The sequence below is a fragment of the Stenella coeruleoalba genome (assembly GCF_951394435.1).
Source record: "Stenella coeruleoalba genome assembly, chromosome: 7".
NCBI lineage: Eukaryota > Metazoa > Chordata > Mammalia > Artiodactyla > Delphinidae > Stenella > Stenella coeruleoalba.
In genome coordinates, this window is record NC_137153.1 from 72,193,460 (window position 1) to 72,206,676 (window position 13,217).

The following is a 13,217-nucleotide window of genomic DNA, read 5'->3' on the forward strand; positions in this document are numbered from 1 at the left end:
GTTGCAGTTTGGGGGAGGGAAAGAAGGTGGGAGTAGGGACAGTAGGCATAGTTTTATCTTAACTACTTTATTCTTGTGGTTGATTTTTTTCACTTGAGATTTTTCACACCTTTCGATCACCTGCAAACTTTGCAGCATCTTGATTGTGCTTTAATTTGTGATTTTGTCTGCAAATGGTTACTTCGCTTCCCACGTAAATGTGTGGGGTTATGATGTGATTGTGATCCTAATTTCATGCATTTTTATGCTTCCAAGTATTCTTCATGGGTAGTCACTGGTGTCTCCTTTTGCTTTCCTATCCTTAGTGGAGATAGTGGACCCAGTGGATATCTATCTCAACCTCCTTCGGACCATCTTTGACTTTAATGCCATCAAGAGTTTGCTGACTGGGCCCAGCCAACTGAAGATCCGAATTGATGCCATGCACGGAGGTAAATGCGTGTTCTCCTACCAAGTGGTGGGCAAGAAATGGTAAAGGAGACCTCAGTGTGTGTTGGGTTTCTGGGATTAAGAGGAAGGCTGGATTTATAGATATTCATACAGTGTGTGTGTGTGTGTGTGTGTTCAGGTATTTGGGATGCTCTGGAAAACTTCAGGGCTCTAATTTCTCTCTTTTGATGCAAATGAAAACAAAGCTTGAACAAAAGGTTTTGAGGCTATGCCTGTTAGAGTGGAGATAGCAAAACTGTAGTTATTAAAATTTTTTTTTTTTTTTTTGCGGTACGCGGGCCTCTCACTGCTGTGGCCTCTCCCGTTGCGGAGCACAGGCTCCGGACGCGCAGGCTCAGCGGCCACGGCTCACGGGCCCAACCACTCCGCGGCATGTGGGATCTTCCCGGACCGGGGCACGAACCTGTGTCCCCTGCATCGGCAGGCGGACTCTCAACCACTGCGCCACCAGGGAAGCCCTCAAAATTGTTTTTGATACGTACACAGTTTAAAAGGTCAAATAGTTCAAAGTTTATTATGAAAAAATCCATTCCCAACGCCTTCCCCCAATTTCCTACTTTTCAGAGGCTACCTTTTTTTTTTTTAACTCTTTCAGTGTTTTTTTTTAAAGTATTGATCTTCCTGTTACTAAATACTATGATTATAATGCTCCTTGTTGATTTTTCAGTTTGGGGCATTACTGACTTCATACCATGGAAGATGAGGTTGTAGCTCTTTTTCACCCTCTCCGGTCACTAAATCCAAGCACACTTCCTTAAACTAATTGTATCATCGTTTTGGGAAGATCGGTATCTACTGTCTACATTATCATAACACTGCTGAGCCATGAAAAATACTGTAATTATATTTTCCTTACAGAACAACTTCTTCTGTGGAATTAGTAATTGTCTTGTTTTCTCACTGTTTAGGTTTTGTGAAGTGTATTTACCACTCTTAACCCTCATATTCTCCCAGTGTCTAAATCTTCTCTCACTTCATTTTCCTGGAGACCTGGGATCTCCTCTGCTCTGCACTGGTTGCTCTGTGAGCTGCTGTTGTCCTGGAATCTCCACTTAGCATCATCCTGTAATTCCCTTTACCCCTTTCTTATGGTGACTCTCCTATTTCTGGATCCTTTGTCTTCCACTTTCTTGATTTACTCCTACATTTTGGAGGAACAAGTTCTCCAGGAACTCTGTGAGAGAAAGCTCATGGGAGGTAAATGTTTTGAGTCATTGTATATCTGAAAATGCCTTTTTTCTGTGCTCACTCTGAATTGCTATTTATCTGGATATAGAAATCTAGGTTGGATATTATTTTTCTTCAGAAGTTTGAGGGCATTGCTCCATTGTCTTCTAGCTATTACTACTGAACTCGAGAAATCTGATGCTGTTCTGATTTTTAATCTATGGCGTGAAATCTTTCTCTGTTCTTTTCTGGAGGCTTTTAGGGCCTTCGACATATCTTCAGTGTTCCTTCTTTTCACAATGATGAGTCTTAGTGTGAGACTGTTTTCCTCTATTGTGCTGAGAACTTGGAAAGTCCTCTTAATCTAGAAACTTGTGTCCTTTAATTCTGGGAAATTTTCTTGCATTACTTCTTGGATGATTTCCTCCATTATTTTCTCTTTCCTTTCTTTCCAGAATGGCTGTTGTTTAGATATTGGCCCTACTTGACTGATCCTTTAATTATCCTATTCTTTCCCCCACCACCCATTTTCTTTCTCTTTGTTTTTTGCTACTTTCTGGGAGATTTCCTCAGCTTTATCTCCAAGTCTTTCCATTAAGTTTTTCATTCCACTATCATATTTTTAATTTCCCAAAACTTTTGTTTTGTTTTCCAAATAATCTCTTTTTAAAAATAGCTTCCTATTCATCTTTCATGAATGCCATATCTTTTTTTAATAAGTCAGGTTTACTGAGGTATATAATTTATATGTAGTAAAATTGATACCTTCTTGGTATACAGTTTCATGAGGATTGACAAACATATATAGTCATGTAACCACTCTGACAATCAAGATATGGAATATTTCTCTCACTTCCACAAGTTCTGTTGCGGCTCTTTATAGTCTTACCCCTCCTCCTTCCCCTAGTCCCTGGCAATCACTCATCTGCTTTTTGTCCACCACGCCCCCCCAGTTTTGCCTTTTCCAGAAAGCCATATAAATGGAAGCATACAATATGTAGCCTTTTTCTTCAGGCTTCTTTCACTCACCATAATGTTTTAGAGATGCCTTCATGGTGTTGTATATATCAGTAGTTATTCCTTGTTACTATTGAGTAGTATTCCGTAGTAAGGATGTACTACTTATTGTTTATCCATTCACCAGTTGATACAATTAGGGTTATTTTTACGTTTTGGCTACTACAAAACAAAGCTGCTATGAAGATTTATGAACAAGTTCTTTATGGGGATATATGATTTCCTTTGTCTTGGATGGATAAATACCCAGGAGTGGAAATGCTGGGTCATATGATGTATATGTTTAATAAGAAACTGCCAAACTGTTTTCCAAAGTGTACCGTTTGCAATACCAGCAGAGTATGAAGGCTTCAGTTTCTCCATGTCCTCACCAACACTTGATATTGTCAGTCTCTTCAGTTTTAGCCATTCTGTCACATCTTGTTGATCTCTATTAGGATATGACTGAAATATACTTTAAAATATTTTTTCTCTCAGTGTAGTTTCTGCTTTCTCCAGGTTGCTCTTTACTCTCTTTGTTTTGGTCTCATGTTAGATGCATTCCTCAAAAGTTTGGTGGTCTTTGGCTGCCTGGCATGTTTAAGAGGGAGGTACTAAAAATTTTGTTGGGAGCTCTGAGCCCATGTGTGGAACTTATCTTCCAAGGGCTTCACTCTGAGGTCTTCTGGCTGGGCTGTTTTGCTTTTTCCTATTGGGCTGGTTCTTTTCCCCAGAAAAGGCTCTTTCAGTTTCTTACCTTAGCTTTATCTGGCCTAGAGGGAAGACAGCTTCTCTTTCCAAACAGTTTGAGCAATGTTTTGGATTGGAGCCTCATTGCCTAGCTTGTACTGTGCGTTCGTCTCTGAATCAGTCACTCTGGTTGAGGGATGGAGGATACTGAGTGGCAGACCTAGGTCACCTCCCCAACCTTAGGGTAAGTAGGGTTTAGCCACATCCTGATCACATGAACTGAGATGGGAAAAGGATTGGTTCTCCAAAGGAAACCCAAGATGCTGCTACTGGAGGAAGGGGAAAGGGGTGCTGGGCAGGAAAAATCAAAAGATGTTCACTCTTTGAGGTTTGAATTGTATTAGTGGAAAATAAATGGAAAGCAGTACTTTGATATATTTCAGCCAACAGGATTATGTGCAGATCCCCAAGTGTGCTTGCTGTATGTTCTACCCCAGGCTCCGTTCCCTTGCTTATAGTGTTCTTTCCATTTGGATGGCGTCCTCACTCCTGTCAAATTTATATTCTTCCAAGTCCTCCCAGAAATGCTGCCTTCTTCTTGAAGCCTTGCCTGTGGTCATTTCTTCTTTCAAGCCATTGGATCATATTATTTCATAAATATACATTGAATAGAACTAGTCTTACCATTGCAGTCACTCACCCGTAGATGTGACTCATCCCACTGCTAGATTGAGAGCCCAGTAGTGTCGGAATTGGGTGCTTTGCGTCCCTTGATGCCCTCCATTCTTCACATAGGAGTTCCGTGTTAGGCACTCCACGGCTGTGTGTTGAACTGGAAAACACAACTCCTTAACATTTATTTTGTAAAACGTGTTTAGTTTTATATGCTTCAGTGTTTTACAGTGTTTAATTATACACTTGGCAGAGTTAAAACAACTGTAGAGACAAAGAATGTTGCTAGGGCCTGTTAGTGCTTTTGCATATATTCAGCTGAAGCTTTTCGTACATAAAAAGTAACAGTCAATAAATCATTGTTAGGTAGTTGATTTATTCCTGGCAATATTTTAGATAAGTTTTGGAGAGAAATTTCATGGAACTGGATTATTGAATACAACTTCTATATGCCTGACACAGTCACTGGCACATAGCAGTTGCTCAATGAGTAGTAGTTGAAGTAAATATTATTCTGTGTTGTGTCTTGAGAAAACTTGTAGAATTTATCTTTTTTTTTCTTGTGCTATTAAGTCACCTTCTTGTTCTAAGCAGAGCATAACACCCTTGGTTGCGGGGGCGGGGGGGGCAGAGGTTCTGCAAAGATCTCATATTGCTGTGTATTTTTTTCAGTTATGGGACCCTATGTGAGAAAAGTCCTGTGTGATGAGCTGGGGGCCCCAGCCAATTCTGCAATCAACTGTGTTCCCCTGGAAGATTTTGGAGGGCAGCATCCTGACCCCAACCTGACATATGCAACGACCCTTCTGGAAGCTATGAAAGGAGGGGAATATGGGTTTGGAGCTGCATTTGATGCTGATGGGGTAAGTAGGAAAGTTTTCTGCATGCTGGTCCTTTTGCTATATAATGAGCCAAGCACTGGAAACCAGAGAGCTATTGGATACCTCTGGGGCTGACATGTATGGGGCATATGAGCCCTAACTGGCTCTGCATCTGCCCTTCCATCTAATGGCCAAGTATTGTGCTTAAATAGCCATTACTTTTCTTCTTTCAAGTAAGCTTATGTTATAAAGAGGTTATTTCTTTTTTTAAAAAATTCATGCAATATGTCTTTATTATGGCTGATTTTGTTGAAATCACCATGTTAAGAAGCGAGCTATTTTAGCAATAATCTCTGTTCTCCATTATGTTTGGGGGAAAGTGTGAATTAAGAATATAGAGGCTACTGAAGCCTGAGGAAGTCATCCACATTTCGACAGGTGGGATATATTCCCAGTCATGTCAAGATCGTGGGCCCTATAATGTTCAGAGATCTTGGTTTCCCATGCCCTCTTTGGCTTCATTCAAGTTGTTTTATGTTGTTTAAATGTGGAATGGCAGTAAAGTGGCTTGTAGTGATGATGGGAATGGGCTGCTGGCGGCAGATGCCTTTGCCTGAATATTTTCACACATTCTTTCCCACAGGACCGTTATATGATCCTAGGCCAAAATGGCTTCTTCGTGAGCCCTTCCGACTCCCTGGCCATCATTGCCGCCAACCTCTCTTGCATTCCGTATTTCCGTCAGATGGGGGTCCGAGGGTTTGGGAGGAGTATGCCCACCAGCACAGCCCTGGACAGGTAAGCAAGGATGTCACCATGAAAGCCTTCATGGCAGGCCTCTGATATCAATGTTCCCTTTGCTGGTAGCTGTCACTTATACTCCCCTACTCCACTGGGAACTTGTTGAAAGCATGGGAACTTAGAGACATGCTGTAGTATAGTGGGTAGGCGTGTGAAGAATCAGGTGGCCTGAACTTGATTCTTGGTTCTGCTACTTTTTAGCTGTTGGGAACTTGGGGGACTTATTTGATTTATGTGCCTCTGTTTTCTTATTTTTAAAACGAGGGTTATAACAGTATCATCCTTACATGGATTGCTATGAGGTAGGATTGAGGTGATTCTTGTAAAACATGTAACAGAATGCCTGGTTCATTGTAAATATTTCACAAATGTTTAGTAAGAAAACTTACTAAATATGTAAGTGAGGTGGAAAGAACATGAGTCTTGAGGTCAGGTAATATTATGTTAAAATGCTCGTTTGTATCATCATCAGTTATGTAAAAACGGGGAAGATACATCATAGGTTTGTTGTGAGAATGAAATAAGATACTCATGGAAAATGCCCAATAGGAGACTCAGTAGATAGAACAGTCTGAGGTTTCTTTCTCCTGGCCCTATCCATCCATCTTTTACCTTGTCTTATAAAACAGTGAATTTCAGAGACTAATATTTTCAAGCAACATATATTATTGTGGAAGCAGTATTTGTTTATAGTGGAAAGTTAGAAAACACAGAAAAATAAGAAAATGTAAACATCATATCTCTCTGCCTGACTTACTTATGTTAATTGATAAATGTATATTCCTTATTGGATCTCTTTATATACATATATAATATACATACATAGTTCTAAATCATATATAATATACACAATATATAATATATATTTGCCTTTTTGTAAAAACCAAAAGGAGATCTGAAAGTACAGACTGCCTTGTAACTTGTTTTTTTTCTATCAACAATCTCCCACTTTGTATTAATACATTTTTATGTCATCTAAAACCAAGATCATATTAAAATTTCCTCCGAGTGTCCCCAGAATGTCTTTAATAGAGGGTTTGCCCGAAGCAGCATCCTGTCTAACACCATACATTGCATCTGGTTGTTACATCGCTTAAGTCTTTTATAATCTACCACAATCCCTTTATCTTTTACTTAATGACAGTAATTTTTGAAGAGACCTGACCAGTTGTCCTGCAGAATCCCACCTTCTGGATTTGTGTGGTTATCTCTGCATGGTGTTACCATTCATTGAATCATTCATTAAGTAAATTTTATATGCAGTGAAATGAATAATCTTAAGGCTACAATTCAATGAGTTTTGAAAAATGTATACATCTGGGTAACAACCATCCAGAATAAGATATAGAACATTCCCATCACCCCCTATAGTTCCCCCATCCTCCTTGCAATACCCCTTAGGCAACCATTGTCATAATTTCTGCTGCTGTATTTAGGTTTTGCCGGTTCTTGAACTTCACATAAATAGAGTCATATACCAGGTACTCGTTTGTTACTGTTTTTTTCATTTAATATATATTTTTTGATTCATCCACATCCATTGCGTCTGTCACTAGTTCATCCTCCTCTGTTGCAGTGTAGTATGCCAATGTATGAATATATCACAGTTTACTTTTCCAGTCTCCTCTTGATGAACATTTGGGTTGTTTCCACTTATTAGCTACTATGAATCATGCCATTATAAGCATTCTTACATGTCTTTTTGTGGACACATCTACATTTCTTTAGTTAATATCTAGGAGTAGAATCCTGATTGTAGGGTAGATGTATGTTTAATTTTACAAGAAACTGCCAAGCTATTTTCCATCGTGTACTCCTATTTGCAATGTGTGAGAGTTCTAGTTGCTTCATATCCTCAACAACATTTGGTGTCGTCAGTCTTTTTTATTTTAACCATTCTAGTGAATGCAAAGTATTATCTTATTTTGGTTTAGAGTTACATCGTTCTAGTGATGTTGAGCTCATTTTCATATGCTTATTGTCCACTTGTGAGCTCTTCTGTTACGTACGGGTTCAAAATGTATTTGCTCAATTAAAAATGCACTGTTTGTCTTTTTGTTATTGATTTATAGAAGTTCTTTATATATTCTGGATAATACATCTTTTTTTTTCTTTTGGCCACGCCGCCGGCTTGTGGGATCTTTCTTAGTTCCCTGACCAGAGACTGAAAGCAGGCCCTTGGCAGTGAGAGTACAGAGTCCTAACCACTGGACCACCAGGGATTTCCCTGGATAATAAGTCTTTTGTCAGATATATGTATTACAAACATTTTCCCCCTGTCTTTCACTTTCCTTTTCAAATTCTTTATTTTTTTTAACATCTTTATTGGAGTATAATTGCTTTACAATAGTGTGTTAGTTTCTGCTTTATAACAAGTGAATCAGCTATACATATACATATATCCCCATATCTCCTTCCTCTTGCGTCTCCTTCCTACCCTCCGTATCCCACCCCTCTAGGTGGTCACAAAGCACCAAGCTGATCTCCCTGTGCTATGTGGCTGCTTCCCACTAGCTATCTATTTTACATTTGGTAGTGTATATAAGTCCATGCCACTCTCTCACTTCGTCCCAGCTTACCCTTCCCCCTCCCCACGTCCTCAAGTCCATGCTCTATGTCTGTGTCTTTATTCCTGTCCTGCCCCTAGGTTCTTCAGAACCATTTTTTTTTCTTAATGGTGTCTTTTGATGAGCATAAGTTTTCAATTTTGATGATGGCTAATTTTTTTTTCTTATATAGTTGGTATATACTTTTTTTTATCCTCTATAGGAAATCTTTGCTTACCCAAAGGTCAAAAAGATGTTTTTCCTATGTTTTCTTCTAGAATCATTGTAGTTTTAATTTTTACATTTAAGTCTATGATGATTTTGAATTAATTTTTGAAAATTAATTAATTAATTTTTGGCTGCATTGGGTCTTCGTTGCTGCGTGCAGGCTTTCTCTCTAGTTGTGGTGAGTGGGGGCTACTCTTTGTTGTGGTGTGTGGGCTTCTCATTGTGGTGGCTTCCATTTGCTGTGGAGCATGGGCTCTAGGTGCACGGGCTTCAGTAGTTGTGGCACGCGGGCTCAGTAGTTGTGGCCAGCGGGCTCTAGAGCGCGGGCTCAGTAGTTGTGGCACACAGGCTTAGCTGCTCCGCAGCATGTGGGATATTCCTGGACCAGGGCTTGAACCCGTGTCCCCTGCATTGGCAGGCAGATTCTTAACCACTGTGCCACCAGGGAAGTCCCGATTTTGAATTAATTTTTGTGTGAGGTTCACTTTTTCCCCATATCCAGTTGTTATGGAAAACAATTTACTTTTCCCTTGATGCGTTTGTTAAAAATCAGTTGACCATATATATGTGGGTCTATTTCAAGATTCTCCCTTCTGTCCCATTAATCTGCTGTCTATCCCTATGCCAATATTACATTGTCTTGATTATTGGAGTTTTAAAGTAGATATTTAAATCAGGTGACTCCTCCAACTCTATTTTCTTTTTCTCCATATAGACAAAGTTATGTATCTTAGGTCCTTTGCATTTCTATGTACATTTTAGAATCAACTTGTCATTTTTTTACCAGAGCCTGTTGAGATTTTGATTGAGATTGTGTTGAATCCATAGAGAAATTTAGGAAGAATTGCATTTTAATAATATTGAGATTTCTAGTCCGTGAATGTGATATATCTCTCAATTTATTTAGTTTTCTTTAATTTCTTTTGCATACTTTGTAGGTTAATTTCTCTTACGTATGTTTTGTAGTTTAGTGTGGAAGTCTTACACAATTTTTGTTAAATTGATTCATGAGTATTTTATATCTTTTCATGCTATTGTAAATGGAATAGTTTTATAACTTTAGTTTTCCAGTTGTTTGCTACTAGTAATTAGAAATATAACTGGTTCCTGTAAATTGATGTTTTCTTCTTCCGTCAGTGGGGAGATGAATCACATGCCTTTGGGATGCTCCCTATTTTACTTCTATCCCTCAGGTGATATTGATATCAAGTCATGGTGATGAACCAAGCGTCAGCCTAAAATTCTTGCCTAGCAGCACCAAAAAGTAGGACGTATGATTCCATTTTTTCCCCTTTGCCTTTGTTTATATCTTTCTTTAAAAAAAAAAAAAAAAATTCAGTGAAACTGTAGAGAGCAAAGCAAAAACCAGACCATCTCTAGAAATGGAGAACCCAGAGTCATAGAGGCTTCTGAGTCCTATGTGGGGTATTTAATATTGTGCGAGCATATTTAATAACACCTTCCACTTATACAGAATCTTATAATTTAGAAAGAACTTTCGGAAATTTGAACTCACTTGATTTTTGCAATAATTTAGTAAGGTAATTGGGTAGGCATTAACTCTCAACATATTAAAGATGTTGAACCAGTTATCAGAGAGGTTAAGTGACTTGTACAAGGTTACACAGCTAATAAGACAGCAACCCAGGATTTGAAACTATTGCATCTGCCCCATAACTACAACTTAATCAGGATGGTCCCTGAGAAACCAGTTGAAAATATTGCTCAACTCTCCTGTGGGGTAGTCAGCAGCTTTCCGTACCCTGGCCAGGAGAGGCTGGTTTTATTCTGACAACAAAAACCATTTGTCCTCTTTTCTCGTGGAAATTTCCCAGTAGTTCTTGATTTCACTTCATCCCCCCTTCCCAATAAATCTCTGTTTCGGTCAGAAACCAGAGGCCTTGCTTAGAAATTTCACAAAGGACCTGTTCTGATATGTAAGTGACCATTTAAAAGGATTATTCATGCTTGCTGGTTGGGATTCAGAATTCTGTGGGGCTCTGACGTGGTGATTTGTTTTGGGTATGTGATCTCTTGTGGAGTCCCAGGTGGATTCTCATGATGGACGCTTTATAAGCTTCTTTCTTCTTAGTAAAATAAATGCACCCTCAAAATTTTATCTTGACAGTGGTTTCCCATATAGGTTATTTTTTTTAATTAATAAAATCATAGGAATGTACCCATAAATGCCAGTCCCTGGCAGAATGGCAACGGAGTGGCTGAGACACATTCAATGATGCACTTGCCCAAACTCCTGGAATTCCCCAATAAGGGGGGCCTGCATCGTTGAAGCTGATGAATTATTCAGACAAACTTTCATTGTTCACAGATAACAGTTGTTCCCCGAGGGAAGACTTTTAGTATCTTTAATTTCTGCTCTTACAGTATCACTGAAACAAGGATTCCATTTACCCCAGAATAATACAGTTTCAGTATTGAAAATGGCATTCTTTTGGGGCTTTGTCATTCTGAATGTGTCTGATTTGTGGTTGCAGATGAAATAATTTTGCTTCAGATTATTTGAGAAGTAAAGCACATTCACGCTATGTTTGTGGCCCAAGGTCTGTCTCCACCCCATGAGGAGGTATTAAATAATCCTCAGTGTCATCATTCTTCAGTAATATTATGAAGCGCCCATCTGTGTTTGGGGCTGTGCTGAATGCTGTTTTAAGTAAGGCAAACACACTCAGACTTGAAGTCTCCTCGTTAGAGATATTTAGAGCCTCAAACACAGCGAGCATCCTTGTATACACAACAAGGGAGCGAGATCTGAAAAGTATGTTTTGACTACAAAGTCCGCCATATAAGGTCCACCACCCATAAACATGATGGTTTTTGCATTTTGTGTCACTCCTGTTTTTCACCATTTATTCACTGAAGAAATATTTATTAAGGGCCTTCTAGGTCCTAGAAAACTGTCCCTTGCCCTGATGGAATTTACAGTCTAATGGAGAATTTGAGTAATAACAAGTAAAGAAAAAAATAGAAGCACAAATTGTAATGCATGTTCAGGGGAAATGAACTTGGTGTGGTAATAATGGGCGGGTGTGGAACACCCTACTAAGATAAGGTAGCCAGGGAAGCACTTGCTGAGGAGGTTATGGGTAGGATCAAAGATTGGAAACGTGCAGATGGACCTGGCTTTGATGCTGAGATTAGAAATGGCCCATAACACATGTGAAAATACTTATTTTTTCAGAATGTAGTCTACAGCTATTTGTTGCCAATCCCCAATGTGAAACATGTACTGTAGCTTTATCTTAAATATATTCAGGCGGTCATTGGAATGCAAACAGCGTTAATCCTGCAAGTATCTACTGATCTACGCTGACCTTGGTCCTTGCTACATCCTTTAGATCTGTGCCATTTTGTCTCCAAGGTCAGTCAGGATGCACGGCAGTAAGGGGAGAGATAGTGTTGTGAGCTAATATGTAATTACTCAGTCTCCCATACATCCCTTGTGCTATAGAGTGATAGGAATTATGAGAGAAAATACCCTTTATTGGAGTACTTATTGCCCTAAAACTCTCCATAGGTATTTAGGTCAGGGTCAAGGGAGAAAAGAGATGGCACCCTCAAAAGGGTTTGCTAAAAAGAATTTTGTAATAGTAGCTTAATGACCTGGTCCACAGAGGTATGGGTGAAGATAATGAAGGAAACCAAAAAAATCAAGAAGTGATGGAGAGGTATCCCAGGACTCACAATATCAAAAAGCTATGAATTCTCCCAGGACTAAAGGGTCAAGGGAGGGATCAGGGTAACCATAGCCTGGTGAGGTTTGGAGTTGTCAGGGACTGAGCTTGTCAGGGAGGTATAAATACCCCAACTTCTCTCTTTTCCCACCCTCTGATTTCCTGCTGATACCTCGTCTTGACCAAACCCAAGTGGAAGACAGAGGGTAACCTGTGGAGCTCAGCCTCCTAGGGAAGTGAATAGGGCAGAGATGGGCATAGAACGTAATGGGGACTCTTAAGGTGGAAGGGGGCAAACAAAGAATAAGCAGCGTAACCAGTACAATGGCCAGTCTTTCTGGTAATCTCTGCCCGCTTGTCTCCCAGTCTTATCCTTGTCCTAGTTTTTTGGAACTCGGGTGTAGTGAGTTGAGTTAATCATGCTCATCATTGAATAATCCTTTCGTAATTTGTCCAGTGGGAGACATTTCTTATTATTAAAAAATTAATGTATTTCTCTTTTCTTTGACTACCTTTCCCCCCAGAGACAACCACAAGTGTGTGTTTATTGGGTGTCCTTTTGTTTGTGTATGTTGTTTTATTCGCATGTATTTTAAATGATTGTGACTAGTACCGTATAATAGATTGTATTTGGTTTCTTTTTTCCACTAAAGACTTTGTGTTAAGATCCTCTCAGTGGCTCTGTGTGCATCTAGTGTGTTGCTTCTAACTGCTGCCTAGTAGTCCATCGTGTGTATCCACAGGTCACCTCTGTTCGCTCAGCTGTGAACACTCAGCATGCCTCTTACCTCCCATTACAATGAATAGCCCCTTGGGATTTATGTGAGAATTTCTTTCACATGTGTATCCAAGAGCAGAGTTTTTGGGTCAGAGGCAGTGTGTATACTTAATTTGACCAAATCCTGTGTTAGATTGTACTCTAGAATGGCTTCACTAGCCTGCTTTGCCCACCAGTTCCTGCATCTTCAAGACCAGGCCAATACTTTTATTGTCTAGCTTTCTAGTTTTCCCCCAGTAGAATAGACAGAGAGTAGTATACCGTTGCTGTATTAAATTTTCATTTCTCATGTTACTAATGAGCATCTGTTCAGATGCTTGAGATACTTGGGGATTTCCTTTCTATCAATTGTCTCTTCTTGTCCTTTGCCCGTTTT

The 13,217-nt window shown here is 39.5% G+C and overlaps 1 protein-coding gene across 2 annotated transcripts in view; it reads left to right on the top strand.

Annotated features, from left to right (window-relative positions):
• PGM5 (phosphoglucomutase 5) overlaps window positions 1-13,217 on the top strand; it is a 270,967-nt gene that overhangs the window by 35,017 nt on the left and 222,733 nt on the right. For both annotated transcript variants that reach the window (XM_079925684.1, XM_079925685.1), the window contains exons 4-6: window positions 306-431; window positions 4,648-4,838; window positions 5,440-5,594. In XM_079925684.1, coding sequence (XP_079781810.1) covers window positions 306-431; window positions 4,648-4,838; window positions 5,440-5,594 — 472 coding nt within the window. The remainder of the gene's footprint in view (window positions 1-305; window positions 432-4,647; window positions 4,839-5,439; window positions 5,595-13,217) is intronic.